Below are 17,444 nucleotides of genomic sequence, written 5' to 3' on the forward strand. Positions count from 1 at the left end.
CGCTCTTGCCCTCTGGCTGCGTCCTGTTTTCTTTGCATTTGCCAGCAGCGCGATGAATGCCAGCGGCTGACCGGGCAGCTGGCACCCGGCTTGCTATGCTGGCTTTTCATCTCTAAGTACCCCCTTGCACTGCGCTCTCTAGCTGGACAGTTGCCTGTCTGTCATGAAGGTATCTGAGTGTAGTCCCTCACGGTCTCTGCACTGTCTCCAGTTCTTCCCCGTGGGGCAAGGACGAGTAGGTATCTGTGTTCCTGGGGTTTTCGTTTCTTTTTTCTCGTGCTTGTTGGTGTTGGCAATCGGCGTCGAGATGGTGAGCACTGCTGCTGCAGCGTCGCATAGGTGTCTCACTGTCTGGGAGGGAGAAAAAGAGGAAGTTTTGACAGTGTTTCCCAAGGATACTTTGGACCTTGGCTTCTTTTAATCTCTCCTGAAAACTCATACTGCAGCTGGAAACTCTGCTGGTGATCTATTTAGATCAAAAAAGGATTACACGATAGTACGACAGGCAAACACACAAGTACTAATCTAACCGAAATTACACTGCAGAATTGCCTCTGGGCACCAGGACAGGCTCTGTGCTCGCCCCCGTCCCTGTGACACGGCTCCCCCCGTGCCCGGGCGCTGCTGGTGCCCAGGGACGCGCCGGGCGCTGCCGCGGGTGACCTCGCTCTGTTTCCCCCCCAGGTCCACGGGAAGTGCATGTGCAAGCACAACACGGCGGGGCCGCACTGCCAGCACTGTGCCCCGCTCTACAACGACCGCCCTTGGCAGGCTGCCGACGGCAAAACCGGAGCCCCCAGGGAGTGCCAGTGTAAGTGGCCGGCCGGGAGCGGTGTCCCTGAGCTTCTGCAGGAGTGAAACGCTTCTTCCTGTGCTTCCCTACGTGTTTCCCAGAGAGCACATGCTCGGGTGGTGAAGGGGCAGGGGGAGAGCCCATGCCACTGTGTGTTGGTGGGGTGGGGCGGCCCTGTTTGCTGGGACATCCTCACGTGAGTGTTGCGCGTCTGCTCGACCTCAAGCGCAACTCCTCGAGATGTGGTCTTCTGTCGCGGGCAGACTGCCCCTCACATGGGTGCTTTGGTGCCCATGGGGAGCCAGCCTTGTGGCAGGCACGTTTTGGGGAGGTATGGCCTCCTGGTGCTGGGCTGCAGTCGCACCTCGCTGCGGTTCCCCAGGGCAGTGGCAGTGCAGCCCTTACTTCCACCAGCAGCGTTTGGTGCAGGGGGGTGCAGTGTGTCCCCCTTGGCTTCTGACTTCAGGCGTGTGGGCATCTGGACGTCCATCACCGCCAGCGAAGGGAAAAGGGGTGCTCACCCCCTCTCACACCCCCCCCTCCACCTGTCTCTGCCCTCCGTCAGCTGCAGGGCAGCTCCTGATGGCACCCGGGTGGTGGAAGTGGCACGGGGCACTGCTGGTTTCTCAGGCGGGGTGAGAAGGATCCCCCCCAGCACTGCCAGTGAGCGTGGGAGGTTCTCCCTGCACTGGTCTGACCACCCTACTGCCCTCATACTGGGAAACAAGAGTCGAAGACATTCGTTTTTCTTGCATGTCATTTCTAGGGGGTGAATGAAAATGCGAAGATACTTCACGTATGTGAATGAATAACAGGTTCATAGGCCACATCTGCCATTCCAAAACACGGTTCAGGTTTTTGCGCCCCTCTCCCATGAACCAACATCTCTCACTGCCTTAACGAGTCTTTCTGTTCCCCCTGGCTTCGTCCCAGCGTGCAAGTGTAACGGGCATGCCGACACCTGTCATTTTGACATGGACGCGTGGCTGGCATCGGGCAACCGCAGCGGCGGCGTCTGCGACAACTGTCAGCACAACACGGAAGGGCAGCACTGCCAGCGCTGCAAGCCGGGCTTCTACCGGGACCTGCGAAAGCCCTTCTCCGCCCCCGACGCCTGCAAACGTAAGTCGGCAACCTTCTGGTACTGAATTGCTTCTGCTAAGTAGGGTGTCAAAGGAAAGGTGAGATCTTCCTGCTCCCACTTGGAGCAGCCTTCTTGTTTCAGTGAGGGATGGGGAGCTCTCAGGATTTGAATTCTTTTTTGGTGATGTCCGCAAAAAGCAATGGAGAAGTCTGCAGGACAAAAGCCTGCAGATGCTGTTGATAAATCCCTCCCGAGGATCCCTGTAGCTTGGGGGTGGAGGGAAGAAAGGTGATTCATTGGCTCTCCTGCTATTTTTGGAGAGCAATAGCTGCCTCATGTTTGCGTGCCTCCTTGTTCGGTGGTGCCGCGACCCCAGAAGCGGGGTGCAGCTGACGAGTAGCATCGCCCACGCAGCAGCAGGTGGGTATGGAGGGAGACATGGGAACACAAGCGAAGAGGCATTGCAGAAGGAATCACGTCGGTCTTCATTACTTTTGTAAATAATTATTTCACTGCTGTATTATGTACACAAATCTGTTTTTTTAGACCGTGAATGTCATTACTTTTTCAAGTCTCTTTACCTACTTGTGTACGCTGAGGTTCTGCATCTCCTTATCTGAAACATCAGATACTTTCCCTCAGCAATTATTGTCAGAACTTATGGAAAGAATTTTTATTTTGGAATCTCATTAGTAAAAAACACATTTAAATCCTACACTTACACTCAAAGCTTGTGGGATGTTTTCAAGTACATCTACTTTGTTCCTCTTCTTTTTTTTTTGACAATTTACAGAGCATAAAGTACTCAAGCATTTCAGGGAGGCAACTTGCCCCGGCATAAACTGTTTCTGTGAAAATGCAGGGAATATCTGGATGCTGTCCCTTCAAAGATCATATTGCTTACAAACACAGATCATTTCTCTCTGGGCTTCTGAACCCCTCACAGATGTTCTCCTCCCTAAGACCCTTTTCAGTTTCCCTCCTGGGCTCCCACTGGCTGATTTAGGACTGCCAGGAGGGTCCTGTTGCGTCCATCCTGGTGCATGCTGCCTGCTGCCCGCGAGCCCTCTCACCCCTCGGGCTGCCCTGGCCAGGCTGCAGGGCAGGGGAGGTTTTTCTCCCACCACGGCGTTTTCCAAACCCTGCAGCAGGTTAGGGCTATTTACCGTAGCTCCCGCTGAACAGCAAATGACTAATGACTGTTAAATTAAATTATATGACTGATTACAGCCCTCAGCTGGAACATTTCCAAGGACCGTGCCGTGGTTTGCAATAACAAGGGACAAGGGAGATGCCCAGTTATTCTTTCAGGGAAGGCCACAGCGTTGCTTACTTGCTTCTGGCTCAAACCCCTGTTATTGCTCAACCGCAGAGTAGCGATGAAAATTTTAAAATACCAAGGTCAAAGTAAATAAAGGAGTTGTTAAGCCATAATCTCTAAGGATACTTTAAAGATTCTTGCAGGCGAAGAGTGTATATAATATTTGCTCAGGAGTAGGTGTGTACCAGATAGAACAAGACGTTCTGCTGTTTAAAAGAGCAATCTGATGACTCTTTCCCCCCGCCATACCTATCGGTCCTTTTCTTTATGTCCCCCATGAATTTTTAAGCCTCAGCTACAGTATGATTACAGACAATAAATCAGCTTTTATAGCTGCCGAGTTTATTTTTGCTTTTAAACTGTAGGTTTTTGAGGGTAAATATTTGTCATTTCCAAAGGCAAGCTGACAGCTCGAGAAACCACACCAGTATCAGCAGTCGGGGGGCGAAAGCCGCCCCTGCAGGAATCCCTCTCACCGCCTCTCAGTCCCCATCGGGGAGCAGGGATGGGCAGTTTTCCGTTCACATGGGCACGGAGGTCTCGTGCCACATGTATTGCAGCGGGGAAAAGTGCCATTTTAATGCTGCTGCTGCTTATGAATGGAAAGGAAAGCGACCAGATGGAGCTTGTGCAGGTTTTCCCTAGTCCCAGCCCAGTGATGCCCACCCCGGAGGGGTGCCAGCGGTGTGCGTGTGGGCACTGTTTCCAAGCCTCGTGCTGGCACTCGTGCTCTGTGCCCGTGCATCCTCTCAGTGTCATCAGGACCAAAAAGCCCTAGCTCCCGGCAGCCCATGGACAGTGGGTGCATTTTCCATGAGGACTGCATTTTTCATAAGGACTTTTGTAAATTTAATGTTCTTTCCTCGCCATGGTGTTGTCACTACCATTAAATTTTCCATTAGGGAAAAAAAAAAAAGTATATGAAAAAGCATCGCCTGAAACATAAAAAGAACCAGCGCTAATAGGGCTGGGAGTGAAACAGCTGAAACTCAACCAAGACAGGACTGGATTCCCTCTCTCCAAGCACTGGCAGCATGGGGACAGGAGAGTGTCAAGGCTCAGCATTTCCCCCGGAGGGGCTGAGGAATGCCATAAATACCCACTGCATCTCGGAGGAAAATAGAGCATTTAGATACATGTGTCAGGTGTAAAAAACTTCACAGACTTCAGGAGAAAGGTATGCGACTCTCACTGAGCGCTGTTGAAAACTATGCTATTAAAGGTACCAGAGTTCACTGCCTGCAGCTAGTTATGCAGTTTGTAGAGAGGCTTTCTAATCTTTTAATTTTATATAATTATATTTGTTTGGGAATGGAAAGGGTGGGGAAAATTTGGGGATTACTATGGCAAAGGTTTTGGAATCGCAGTCTCCTCTAAGTTGACTGCCGATATTAACTCATCCTTTAATATTTTGAAACTGCACTCCAGATATGTCAAAGCCCTGAAACCACAGACATGTCATCAGATCAAAACTAGACATATGTGCACAGCAGTAAGTAGTTTAAAAGAAAATGGGGTTGTGTCACACGCAGTGGCCTTTCTGCTTAATTGCCTTCACAGTTGCAAAATAAAAATATTTTTAGAATTTGGTGGAAAATTTTCCCTGCAAATGAAATTTCCTCAGGAAATCCATTTTTTTTATATAAATAGAGATTTAGACAAAAGTATTCTAGTATTCCACAGGGGATTTTTATTTTTATTTCATCTTTTGGGTCGCCAAAATGTAATGATTTTTGAACGCACAGCAATGCCAGAGGTTTCATGGAGCTGTGGTTTGTGTGCTCTGAGCGGCTGCTCTCCCTGCCCAGAGAGGTTTTTCCAGCTGGGCTCTTTGCTCTTTTGCTGGGCTCGGGTGCCGTGGTCAGAGACCTGGCCCGGGCGCAGGATGATGCCATGAGCCTACCCGCGTTGGGCTTGTGCTTTTGATAACCGTATTTCTGATTTTTAAAAAGATTAATATCTTAGGGGAGAAAACAGTTCTAGTTTTGCAATGGATATGAATTACGCTTCTGCTGAAAAAAAAATGAGAATCAGGCAAGGAAAATTTCAAACCACCTATTTTAGGGTATCCTTTCTGACTGGTGAGTGTGGTCATTTCTTCCAGCACATCCCAGTGCATTCCCAGTTCATCTCTCTGCGGTCAGGGCCACGGGGGAGGACAGGAGAGCAGTGGGCACTGTTCTGGGGGAGAAGCTGGTCACACGTGCTCTGCAGACCTGTGCCCCATGCCTCAGAGCGTGCAGAAAAGCACATCTTTGGGCTGCCCGTGTCCCAATCCTTTTTCCTTTAATATTTTGAAATGATGGCTTTTAAAGAATATCAGACTTTAATTAAAACGACTGTTGGGCACGGGTTTCTTAACCTCCTGACAGCCAGGGAGCCGCTGGTACTCGATGACTGATTCCCCCCGCGGTGTCCCCGCAGCCTGCTCCTGCCACCCGCTGGGATCGGCCGCGCTGCCCCTGGGTCCCCGCACCTTCTGCGACCCCAGCACCGGTGACTGCCCCTGCAAGCCCGGCGTGGCGGGGCCCCGCTGCGACCGCTGCCTGCCCAGCTACTGGGGCTTCGGCGCCGACGGCTGCCGGCCCTGCGACTGCGCCCGCAGCTGCCACCCTCGCACCGGCGACTGCCGCAGCGGCAGGTGAGTGGGGGGTCCCGGCCGCCCCCCGGCACAGGGCAGGCTCCTGCCCGGCCCACGTGCCATCTGAGAAATACCCGCTGCGCGAAATAACCACATCTGGAGCTGTCTGGGGTTGGGGGTGGAGGGGGCATTGGTGCTGTGGCTCTTCTGGGTGGTGGGCGCTGCTGTGGTGGTGTTGCTGGCGCTTGGTGCTGGTGTGAATGTAGTGTGTGCTTTCCGTACCCTTCACAGTTTCTTCCTTTTCATGAGCTTCAGGGAGACCTGAGCACACGGAGACCAAAGGCTCGATATTGTTGCTGTTGCAACTCAGCTTGCATCGACTGCTCTGGGTGGTCGAGCTCTGATTTCTAGAAGGCAGTGTGTTTGAACGATAGCCCGCTGCCTGGATCTCATAGCATGCTTTTCTACCATACTGGTGATATTTATAGCATGGAAATACCTGTAGCAGATTTTAAACCAAAACTGGATTCGTGGCCCACTCTGACAACCCTCAGTCATCCCTTTCGCTTGTGTGCGTTTATCACCACCAAAGCTGCACGGGCTGTCAGTTACACTGCTTTCTGCTGGCAGCAGGAGGATGGCTGACCCTCTCCCTTTCCCCCAGCAGCGCGGACACCAGCTGGCACCAGGAAGCGCTTCCCTTCCCACCGGCGTTCAACGAGAGCGAGCCCGCCTGGGGCTGGGAGGACGAGCAGGGCTTCTCGGCGCTGCGGCACTCCGGTAGGACCAGGGCCCCGCCTGCCCCTGCCCCATCCCTCCGCCAGCAGCCGGCTTGTGCCCAGCGCCCCGCTAGGCCCCGCTTTGGCATGGGTGGTGCTGGGGGTGCGAGTCGCCGTTGCCCGGTATTCCAGGTGCAGATCCAGCTGGGGAGGCTCCTGCCCCATGCCCTGCTGGGCTGGACGAGGTGATGCCACAGCCTGGTGGCCGCTGATGGCCTCGGCCTCCCACGAAACAACCAAGCAGGCAGGTGTAATTTCCTGCGTTTGCTGAGAGTGGCATGATAAAATCTTACAGATACGATAATCGAGTTAGTCGAGGAGAGAGCTCCATCGTTTGTCCAGGCAACTTAATTTGAAGCATAAATAAGTATATCATGTTATTCTTTGTTCTAAGATCACGGAAGTCATTAATCTGCCTTAACCTCTGCGACGTTTCCTTCTACAATCGTGTCTGGTACATTACAGTGTGGAAAATACCACAGGGAAAGACATGCATGTTATTTGCATCCTGAGGCCACATAATAAGGCCTTTGTTTCCCTTCTCTTCAAATTGTAAACAAGGAATGATTGCCCTCGGACCAAGGCTGTGTGTTCAGCCTGGATCTGAAAACAGGGCTTTTTGCAGGGGGTTGTGGACCGCATGAAAACCCCCGACAGGTCCCGGTGATGTGGCCAAGCCCCTTCTGTAGCACGGGGGCTGTGTCTGTGATCCTGCACATCACAGCGGCCACCTCCGACACCTCCTTTTCTCCCCAGCCAGGCCCACATAACTCACCACTGGTGGTGGCAGAGGTCTCCTACCTGCTCATGACCCTTGCAAAGCTCCCTGCTGGGAGGCATGATTCACAGCCATTTGCTTCATTTTCTTCCCACAGGTAAATGCGAATGTAAAGAGCAAGTTTTGGGCAATCCCAAGGTCTTCTGTGGGATGAAGTACACCTACGGTGAGTTGTGGTGAGGTGGTGGGGGCCTACAGGGAGGTCCTGCAGGAGTATGGTATGGTATGGACCAAACCTCTCTCTGCAGCTGGCCAGGGGGGAGCAGCATCCCCTGAGAGCAAACTCCAGCATACAGACACAGTCTGGCACTCAGTCACTGTACGGGGGATAATGGAGGCGGTGTCCCAAGCCCCTGTATCCCCTAACACCTCTGCATGCACTCAGCAACAGAGCGTGTCAGCCCTGCAGTCCCATGCGGACAGATCTTTGTCCTTCCCAAGGAATACAGATACCGTGGTGCCTAGTCAAGCTGGGTGAAGCACCTTGCTCTGTTCAGTGCCCCTCTTGCTACCAAAGTACCCTTGTGCCGAAATCATGGGAAGGCAAGAGCTGGAAGGGCCCTGAGCACTGTTAACAAAAATGAGTCATTGAAAATCTCTGTATAGACCGGGTGCCCCACACGAGGTCTAGAAGCCACTAAATCTGACTTACACTGAGTGGAAGGAGAGACAGGGATCACCACAGAAGACAACACACAGAGAAGACAGCTCTGGCAGCCACTGGGAGCTTCACCCTGTCAGCAGAGCTCGGCTGATGCAGTGGGGTGGTGTGGGCATTGCACGTTGGATCTGAATGAATGAGAGGAGGCACGTTGTTTCCCAAGACCTCTCTGGTCTGTGCCAGTGAACCACCTCCCTCATACTGCTGCAGAGCAAGGAATGTTTTGTGCAGCACTCCCTCCCGTCAAAGTCTTCCAGAGGTTTCTTGCACCTGTTTCATCTTGCACTAAAGTTGAAAATGTGCAGGGAGATAATCCACACCTCTGCAGGCTGCGGAGCAGCCCACAAAGGGAAGTTCAAGGGGCCGCGAGTTGTTGAAATATAGCTCTGGCTTAGTGATATTAGAAAAAATCTGATTTTGCTTTGCTTTGCTTCCTGGCTGCGATAGTGACTGTGTTTAATCTTGAAAAAGATAAGAAATGAAAAAAAAGGCACGAAAAACCCAAGTTCATAAATCTTATCTAAAGTGCACTCAGGCTTCCCACCCTTTCATCACTCAGCATGCAAAGGTGTCAGCTCAGCTGGAGAGACAGATGAATTATGGGGCTCATCACGAGTTCCAGGAGGCCATACCGTAGGAGGAAAGGTTTCCCCGTGCTTCATAATGTGCAGCGCTGAATAAAGCACCACTGGAGGCATCAGTGTGGTCCAGGGCTGGCTGATGTGTGGGACCTGGGCCCTGAGCCTCCACCACATGGGGACTGCTGGCAGTCACGGGGTGCGCCGCTTCTAACCCCATCCCACAGGGGATACCAAATGATTGGGGTGTGCCTGTGGGTATCCGTGAGCAAAAAATGCTCCATGATTTGCCTCAGTCCCCACCAACGTCTCAGTCTCTGCATTTGGATGTGGCGGTTCTTCAAAGCAGGAGGACCAAGGCAGGATGGGGACAGCCCTTCACATCCCTGCCTGCTGCCTCATCTGCCTGCCCAGAGCCCTGCAAAGCCTCAAGGCCCATCCCTAAAACCAAGGCTTGCTCTGGGGGAAATCTTGGCCCTCACAATTTTTGAAAATGAGGTCGTGGGACCTCTCCCGCTGCCTGCGTGGCAAGTCCAGGGGCCGTGGCCAGACCAGCGGGCGGTGTCCTTGCCCACAGGTGTGGGGACGTGGGCATTCCCCCTGCAGCTGTGCTCCCCAGCCAGGAGCATCCTGCTAATGCCAGTGTAACAAAGTCATTTGTCTCACCGTTTCACCCAGACCTGCACTAGACACAAAAAAGACCACTGTAAATTATTTATATATTGCTGTTTTTTAATTCCTATCTTCTCAGTGATAAAGACGAAGATCTTGTCAGCGCATGACAAGGGCTCCCATGCTGAAGTCAATGTGAAGATCAAGAAAGTCTTGAAATCTACAAAGCTGAAGATCCTGCGGGGCAAGAGGATGCTCTACCCTGAGTCCTGGACTAACAGAGGCTGCACTTGTCCAATCCTCAATCCCGGTAGGTTTGAATCCCTAGGAATTACATCCCCACTGTATTCATACAGATTTCATCCTCAACCCTCAGTCCCCTCATGCCAATGAGTTTAAAACTGCAACCCAGTGCTCATTAAAGTATTGGCTTCTAAATCATTTGGATTCCAACAGCAATCACTGTCAAATTTGAATTTTGTAGAGAAAACCTTGGTTCATTCTGCAGACTTTTGCAAGTACAATTGCTCTTCCTGAAGCATAGTAACAGCATTACAGCTGTACCAGTCTCAGTGTGTTCCCACAGGGAGGTAGATGGATGTTGCACCATGACTATATGTCATATCTTTCCAAAATTAATGCTAATTTGAATCCATAAAAGCACAGTTAAATCTAATCTGTGTCATTATATTGTACTGAAGATAGAGTCTAATCTCAAGGGAAGATGTCTCTTTCAAACTAACATTAATTAGCATCTGCAAAGTTCAGAAGAGCCTCTCTTTCGCAGTGCAAGGGGAGCTTTGGCTTCATAGTTTTTTCTCATCTTTCACTGAAATGAAGTATAATCAGTTCTGGTTAAACAGTGCATGCAGTCTCCGGTAGGAGGGGAAATCCATAGTCAGGGTTTTCTTCAACAGAGCAAAACAAAGATACGGTTGACACAGCTTTCTTTACAGCACCAAGATAAACCAAGAGTTACAAACTCAGATGAAGGATTTTCTTTCTCTAAGGTGCATACATTGCTTGGCAATCACTGATCAAAGCGTTGACTTCAGTACTGAGATTTCTTCTACATGTGCAGCATTAGGAGCTTCCTTCAGGGGGAAGGTGCTGTCTGCAAGGCTGAATCACACAGAAAGGTTACTCATTGATGAGGCATTTGCAGTCTTCTTTCATGTCCACCGGAGTATTTTGCTTTGAAGGCAGCCTGCCCTGATAGCACGGCTGCAGTTGGTCAGGTGCAAGGGTCAGATGGATCAGCAGCATTAGGCAGGACTTCACTGTTTAAGCACAGCAAGACTTTGGATAGTGGCAAAACACCATAAATCTGTAATGAAATAGATAAAGATGTTTTAATTTTCTGTATGCAATGCAAACCCAAGTGAAAAACCCCCGGTGCGGCTGCCTTAACACAAACCTGGAGGAAAGCAACATAAGCTTTCAGACACTGACTGCACAGGGCAGCCCCGCACCTGACACCCAGCTTTGTGAGCCTGTAAGCTTCAGGGAGCTTCCCTGATCTCCCCCAGCAGAGGAGAAGAGAGCAGCGAACACAGAGTCCATTAAGATCGCTGCTGCTTAGACACCAGCGGAGGAGTGGGGCTGCGACTGTCTTTATGTGTCTGACACATCGGGAGTTATCCCCTTCCTGGCCACTCACAACATCGCTGCCACACCACACGACCATCACCTCCATGATATTTTAGGTTTCTGCAGAGTGTCCACTGAGCTCTCTCCACTGCAGGCCGTTGCATTTTAGTGGACCAGCCTCTCCCCGTGGTGCAGCAGAGGAGCCTGTTTCTCTCTGCCAGCTGCAGAAGGAGTCGCAGTAGCTGGTTCAGGGCAGCGGTGCACGCTGCTTGGGTCCCATCCCAAACAGGGAGCCCATTCCAGTATCTGCAATGTTGCCAGCTCTCACGACTTACATCGCAAAGCTTGATGTTTTCTTGAAATGCAGCTGCTGGAGTCCCATCAGCGTAAAGTTATCGCAGCTTTCATGTTAAAAAGCAGCTGTGAAGTTTGGAATATCTCTTGGTCCTGGTAAGAAACTTGAAAACATCAGCTGAGTGCACCTTAAAGAATCAATCAATCAATCACTTCAAAATGAAAAAAAAAAAAAGGATCCCAAATATTTTTTACAATCTCATGATTACCTTTAGCTACCACATTCATTTCTGGGTGGTTTGCAATACCATATTAACAGATTTAACCCTCTCTCAGAGTAGAGCTTGTGACCTCCGGATGAGTAAAGCACCACCAGCAGGATAAAAAGACAAGCTGACACAAAGCAATTTCCTGACATATAGCTGTAATGAAGATCACATCTCCTAAAAACATAGAGGAGATTAAAAAAATATATAAAAGCAGAAGAAAGAAAAACAAATTTTTGTTGTGTTTCGCAGTGCTGAAGTGATACCAGATGGAGGATAGGCTCTTAAAGGTTCTGGCATGAAATAAAACCTCCCTGCATTTATCAGAACTCCACGGGCTGTTTCAAGATGATAAATGTGCTGAGGTTCCTGTGAGAGGGTGTTCGCCACACTGGCACACCTTCCCTCGCACACAGGCTCACTGGGGCAGGCTGGGTTGCTGGGAGGACAGAAAGATGCCAACATAGCTGTCTGCGGGGAGCAGGAGCCTGTCCAAATCTCAGCTCTGCCACACACACACACACATGCACGAGCAGAGAGCTCCCTGCTAGCAACACAGGCAAAGCGCACAGCCTCTAGTGCTGGCTTGTGGCACCTCAGTTGTTCATTTTGTTTTGGTTGTACAGTTCTGTGAAGTCAAATTGACAATCTAGGAGGCTGAATCTTCCTACAGAAAGAGAGTCAGCAGCCAAAGCAATATTAGCTTTCTCTCTGAGAGCATGTGCCACATTTTTCTCTCGAGGGAGTAGATTTAGGAGCCCTTGAAAAGCGATGTTTACAACAGCAGGATTGACATGGCCAAAATGAAGGTCTCACAAAGGCTATTCCTGCCATGCACATATCCTGTGTTTACTTGGCAGAAGAGAGGATGTGTGTGCCCAGAAGCTCAGATGGAGTAGATAACAAATTGTATTGAATTAAAGAAAACATGCTTGACCTTTAACTAGAGGACACTGTCCCCCCGCCACAGCCTTCCCTTATGAGCAGCAAAACAAAAACCCAAGAAAACACGAGCAGACTGCCTGCTGCGGCCGGGCTGGAGCTGGGTGACTGGAAGGGCCCTGGGCCCCCACCTGCCCTGGGGCGGCCTCACCCCGTCCTCCCCCAGGCAACCTCTGCATGGCTCCAAGTGCCCCGTGAGCCGTGCCCCAGAGCCAGGAGCACCTTTCCACCCTCCCACCAGCATCCAGCTGGAAAACTGGGCTGGTACATTACATCCCAGCAGTGCCAGGGTGCGGGGAGGATGCTTGTGTGCCACTCAATATATACACACGCAGACAAATGCTCCAAACAGCCGCGATGGAAATAACTGGGAATGTCATTTCTGAGAAAATACAACGTACTTTTACAAGGAGGTTGAAAGGAAAGCTTTTCTCCCCTCTGTGTTCCATTTACCGCATAGCATCAGGAGGATTTTGAGCAGTACACAAGCATGGGGCCACCCTGCACAGTCACTGCTGGAATGAGCTCAACTGACCACTTTCCAGGTATTAAGGGAGGTCTGAGGCAGGTGGCTGCTAAATGAGTGCAACATCAGTTCGTAAACAAGGTATTGAAACTTGTCCTGCCAGCCGCAAGACCTCAACTTCAATTCATATTTAGAAGCTGGCAAAATCAAAGCCTGCATATGGCATCTCTGTCACAGCTGCACCTCTGGGATTGTTTTTGCATAGGTACAGATGGAGGTGTAGATATACAGATACAGTTGAAAGTCATAAGTGTAAATATTTATCCATATAAGTGCTTTTTTACTCAGGACTATAAGTTCAGGCTGTTTGCCACATTAGTAGCCCCCCCCCGAACACAGCGCTGTGCAGTCCCTGACCACTTTGCTGGTTTGCAGGCTTGGAGTACCTGGTGGCAGGACACGAGGATGTGCGGACAGGCAGGCTCATCGTCAACATGAAAAGCTTTGTCCACCAGTGGAAGTCAGCTCTTGGAAGAAAGGTCCTGGAGATTTTAAAAAGAGACTGCAACTAGATGTGCGCGACCCCTAGGGCATTTCTTCATGCACAAAATGCAAAAGCCTTCACAGAGGGAAGATCTCTAGGATGAAAACTGGAACGTAAGAAAATAGTGCCAAAACGCGTAGCGAGGCGTTATGATTTGTAGGCGCTGTCTAATTTAACCCTTCCTGGTCAATGCCCTTTCACTCGTCTGTAGCTTCCTTGCGAGGCGCTCCCTGAGCCCCGCTCTTTGTTGCGTTGAGGGGAACAGAAGGAAGGGGGGCCTCTGGTCTGGCTCCAGGGCAGCGCCAGAGCAACACCCACGAAGCCACCCATCACCCCGACTTATATTTCCACCTACCGGGGGGAAAACCTGCCTGTGATCTGCAGCTGGGAAGCGAAGTACCGCTGCCAGTGCCACCAGCATGGATCTGGAGTCGCTCCCAGAGGCTCCCAGAGGGAGCTGCAGGGCAGGCAGGGCTGGCGGCAGGCCCCATGGCAGAGGGTTGGGTGCTGCCTGCTCCTCACCTCACCATCCCACTGGAGGTTGCAGGGGATCAACCCCCTGCTCGTGCTCATGCGGGCAGACCTGCCAGGTGGCGTGAATTCCTCTGCCCTCGTGCACGTGTGATGCAGGGCGGGTGCTGGCTCTCTGCCTTCGCTGCGGAGAAGAGCCGGCTCCGCGGGGCACGGCGCCTCTGAGCTCTTGTCCTTGAAGTGTTAAAATATGAACCCAGCCCCTTGTAAATATTTCATTGTATAAAGCACTTTACTACCTGCCACTTCACGGTGTGGAAGGCCGGATTGTGTTGGGGAACGAAGAGGTTGAAGGTGGCACTTGAGAAAACCTTCTTGAAACAGAAGCACTCCTGAAGACGCCCCAGCTGGACAGCGTTGACGGCATAAAGGGAACAGCCAGCCTGGCACTGGCCGCTCAGAGCATCCCAGGGTGCAGTCTGAAAGATAGTAAGCATTTGCACTGAAGTCCCAGCTTCAGACCAGCGCTTGGACTCCATGGGCAGGACTCCAGCGAGACTTGGCAAGCAGTACGAAAAGAAGAGACTTTGGAATAAAAATGCAATTGCCAGAGGAGGAAACTCTGCCTGCAGGAGAAGGAGTGGATCCAGAGAATGGAAAGGACTCCCATTCACATATCCCTACCCAGTGATTCACGATGGGCCTGGAGTTTATTTTATTTTTATGTTAGTATTTAAAACTGAATGTTTGATTTGTTTTCTTCTGTGTTATTGTTTGCAATATATATGGCCATTATACTTCCTCATTAACACCAGTATGGAATATAGCACAGTTTACTGCAGTTTTCAGCACTAAAGTATATCTTTTCTGTAAAGCATCTTTAAACCACCTTGCATAGAGTGTATTTTGTTCAGGAGTATGAGAGGAAAGAAAAGGCAGACTTACAACATCATAAAAGCTACAAGTCTACCAATCTGCTTTACGTATGTATTTTTCTTTCAAGGTCCTGTGGACTCACAAAAAAAAAAAATGATACTATTTTGGTAATTTGTTTTTATATCTCATCTATGTAATAAATATATTATGATTTCAACAGCTTCGTCTCCTGCTCCTGCTTATGCCACTGGCATTGTGGTCTTCATGCTACTGAAGAGCACAGCTAAGTGTGAAGAGAAGCTGCTGTGGGGCATATGTTCCTCCCTGGGGGTAACGTTTGCCATATGGTAAAAAGCCTAGTCACGTGGATGGCTCACAGAAAGTGAGCTTCAGGTCTCTTTGAGGAGTCTTAATCATAAGCCCCTCTCAAAAGAGGGGGAATTGCTACCTAAATATTTTCAATGCTGGCTGGATCCTTGCATCCGTACAAACCTGGTGGCTGATCTGCAGAGCAGTAACAGATAAATACCAAGTCAAGGACAGCTGAAATCAGGCTTGCTGCCTACATTTGAAATATTTGAAACTGTAAAGGAAAAAAAAAAAAAAACGCTGTAGGAAGCAAACACTGTGGCAAAATGTGTTCAAGAGCCCTGCATGGTGAAAGCACAACAGGGCTAAGCCAGGGACTTGGCACACTACTGCAGAAAGGCTGACTGTACCTGCAGCGAAGGACGGAGTTGAGCCATCAGCAAAGCAAGAAAGCAACCCGACATCAGTAGTTGCCTCCATTCATGTGGGATAACCTCACAGCAGCAAGGTGGCCAGGCAAGCCCTTCCCAGCCAGAAAAGCATATTGGGACATAAATCTTCACAACTCAGTGAGTTTATCATAGAATAAATAGAATCATAGAGAATCATAGAGTGGCTTGGGTTGGAAAGATCCTCAAAGACCATCTAGTTCCAACCCCTGCCATAAGCAAGGATGCCACCCACTAGATAGGTTGCCCAAGGCCCCATTCAGTCTGTTCTTGAACACCTCCAGGGATGGGGCAGCCACAGCTTCTCCAGGCAACCTGTGCCAGTGCCTCACCACCCTCAGAGTGAAGAATTTTGTCCTAACATCTGATCTAAATCTCTGCCACTGAAAGGAGCCTTGTGTTGCCTCCAAGTGTCACTGTTTCCAACACAGGACTAGAAGTAAGCAGGGCTGAGGTTGGCTGCCGCAGGTGCCATACTCCCATTCCCTGTCAGCACTGCAGGGATGACTCTCAGCTGGCAACACGCGCTTGGGTTGCAGGAGGTAAAGCAGGTGTTTTGGAGCCAACTGCCACTACAGCACAGACACAAAGCAGACACAGCAAACCCGGCCCACCCAGCGTGTCCAGATAGGACCCAAACCTAAATTTTCCCAAGATACACAAAGGAGACCTCTTTGCTCTTTCTGGTGTGTTCACCCATAAGCTCTTCAGAGCAGGGAGACACCCAGCCCTGCCAGCACGTGTTTACAGGATTTCAGTCCCTCCTTCCACCGTGCATCTCCAAGCCCAAATCCCGTGACATGAGGGTTGTCAGGACAACGTACTAAACTAAATAATCTGCTGAGCACGTGGAGATTTCTCCACTGTTGTCTGCTATCACTGCTACCTGTAGAAAAAAAGCAGGACGAGCCACCCAGATTTGCCCATTAGTTTTCAATAACGTGACGCTCGGTGCTTGGAGAAGGCCATACGCCCATGTCCCTGAGGCACCCCACGTCCTCCCTCAGGGACATGACGTTACACACACAGTTTCTTGCTAAGTAAAAACCCGCCAGCAGGGTGAGTTTTCCCCCGGCTCTGTAGGGCCTCCTGTGATGGGTGCTTCTGCAGGAAGCACCAGGCGGTGGGGCAGAAACGTTTCACCTCACCACCTCTGATGTTATACCGTGAGCCTGCACCTTTCTGTCAGGACCACCCCACCAGACACCACCATGCCTACAGGCTGCGAGCACGCGGAGGAACGGGGGACAAGCCGCCTCCGGCCCCGGCCACATCCTGCCCTGCCACAGCAGCTGCCTGAGGGGGGCCTGCACAAGGCGTTCCCCCACCTCCCAGGCACTGCTGCCAGGCCTCCCACGTCCTTGTCACCTCCCAGCCCAAGCACCGGTGAGCTGCAGAGCCACTGTGCCCTCCTGGCACCACCAGAGCCGTGCAGGGCTCGGGGCTGGGCTGGTGGCGCGTGCGCTGGGCCCGTCCTGGCCAGCCGGCGCTCGCCGCAGAGGAAGGCGCTCCTCCAGCCGCCTTGGAAAGTTACAGGCGTGTTTAATATAGACGTGCTGCAGGGCAAAACCTTCTGGGATGCGACCGTGCTGCTGAACGTGACTGAACATCTGGTACTACCAGACCGCCCAAATGGAGAGCAGGGCCAGTACGGGTAAACATAACAACTCGGGAACAAATAGCTGCAGTGTTGTTGTGTTGTCAGGTTTGCTTTTTTGTTTTTGTTTCGTTTTATTATTTTTTTTAATCTCTATTTTTAGTTATCATATTGACTTTCAGTATCAACAGTGGATAAACATCTCAGAAATGTCCAGTGGCTGCTGCCCCAGCATCCAGAGGAGCACTGGCTCTGGTACGGCAGGAGGAGGTCGGCTGCCTGTGGCCCTCCTGGACGGATGTGTTGATTTTTCGATGACGGTGTTTCCAAAGCATGCCTTTACCCAGGGGTCACCGCTTCTTGCCGCTCTTTTCCCACAGTTCAGCATGGAAACATTACGAATGCCTTTTGTTGATGCAAGGGAGGGCAGTGAGGCCTCAGCAAGACTCACAA

The 17,444-nt window shown here is 50.9% G+C and overlaps 1 protein-coding gene across 3 annotated transcripts in view; it reads left to right on the forward strand.

Moving 5' to 3' along the window:
- Positions 1-14,853, forward strand: part of NTN4 (netrin 4) — a 39,064-nt gene extending 24,211 nt beyond the window's left edge. For all 3 annotated transcript variants that reach the window (XM_048061171.2, XM_048061170.2, XM_066994807.1), the window contains exons 4-10: positions 685-811; positions 1,727-1,915; positions 5,623-5,839; positions 6,447-6,559; positions 7,434-7,502; positions 9,327-9,497; positions 13,181-14,853. In XM_048061171.2, the coding sequence (XP_047917128.2) occupies positions 685-811; positions 1,727-1,915; positions 5,623-5,839; positions 6,447-6,559; positions 7,434-7,502; positions 9,327-9,497; positions 13,181-13,317 (1,023 nt within the window). In that variant the 3' untranslated portion in view covers positions 13,318-14,853. The remainder of the gene's footprint in view (positions 1-684; positions 812-1,726; positions 1,916-5,622; positions 5,840-6,446; positions 6,560-7,433; positions 7,503-9,326; positions 9,498-13,180) is intronic.
- Positions 14,854-17,444: the final 2,591 nt, after the last annotated feature.

Source organism: Anser cygnoides, chromosome 1, assembly GCF_040182565.1.
Source record: "Anser cygnoides isolate HZ-2024a breed goose chromosome 1, Taihu_goose_T2T_genome, whole genome shotgun sequence".
Taxonomy (NCBI): Eukaryota; Metazoa; Chordata; class Aves; order Anseriformes; family Anatidae; genus Anser; species Anser cygnoides.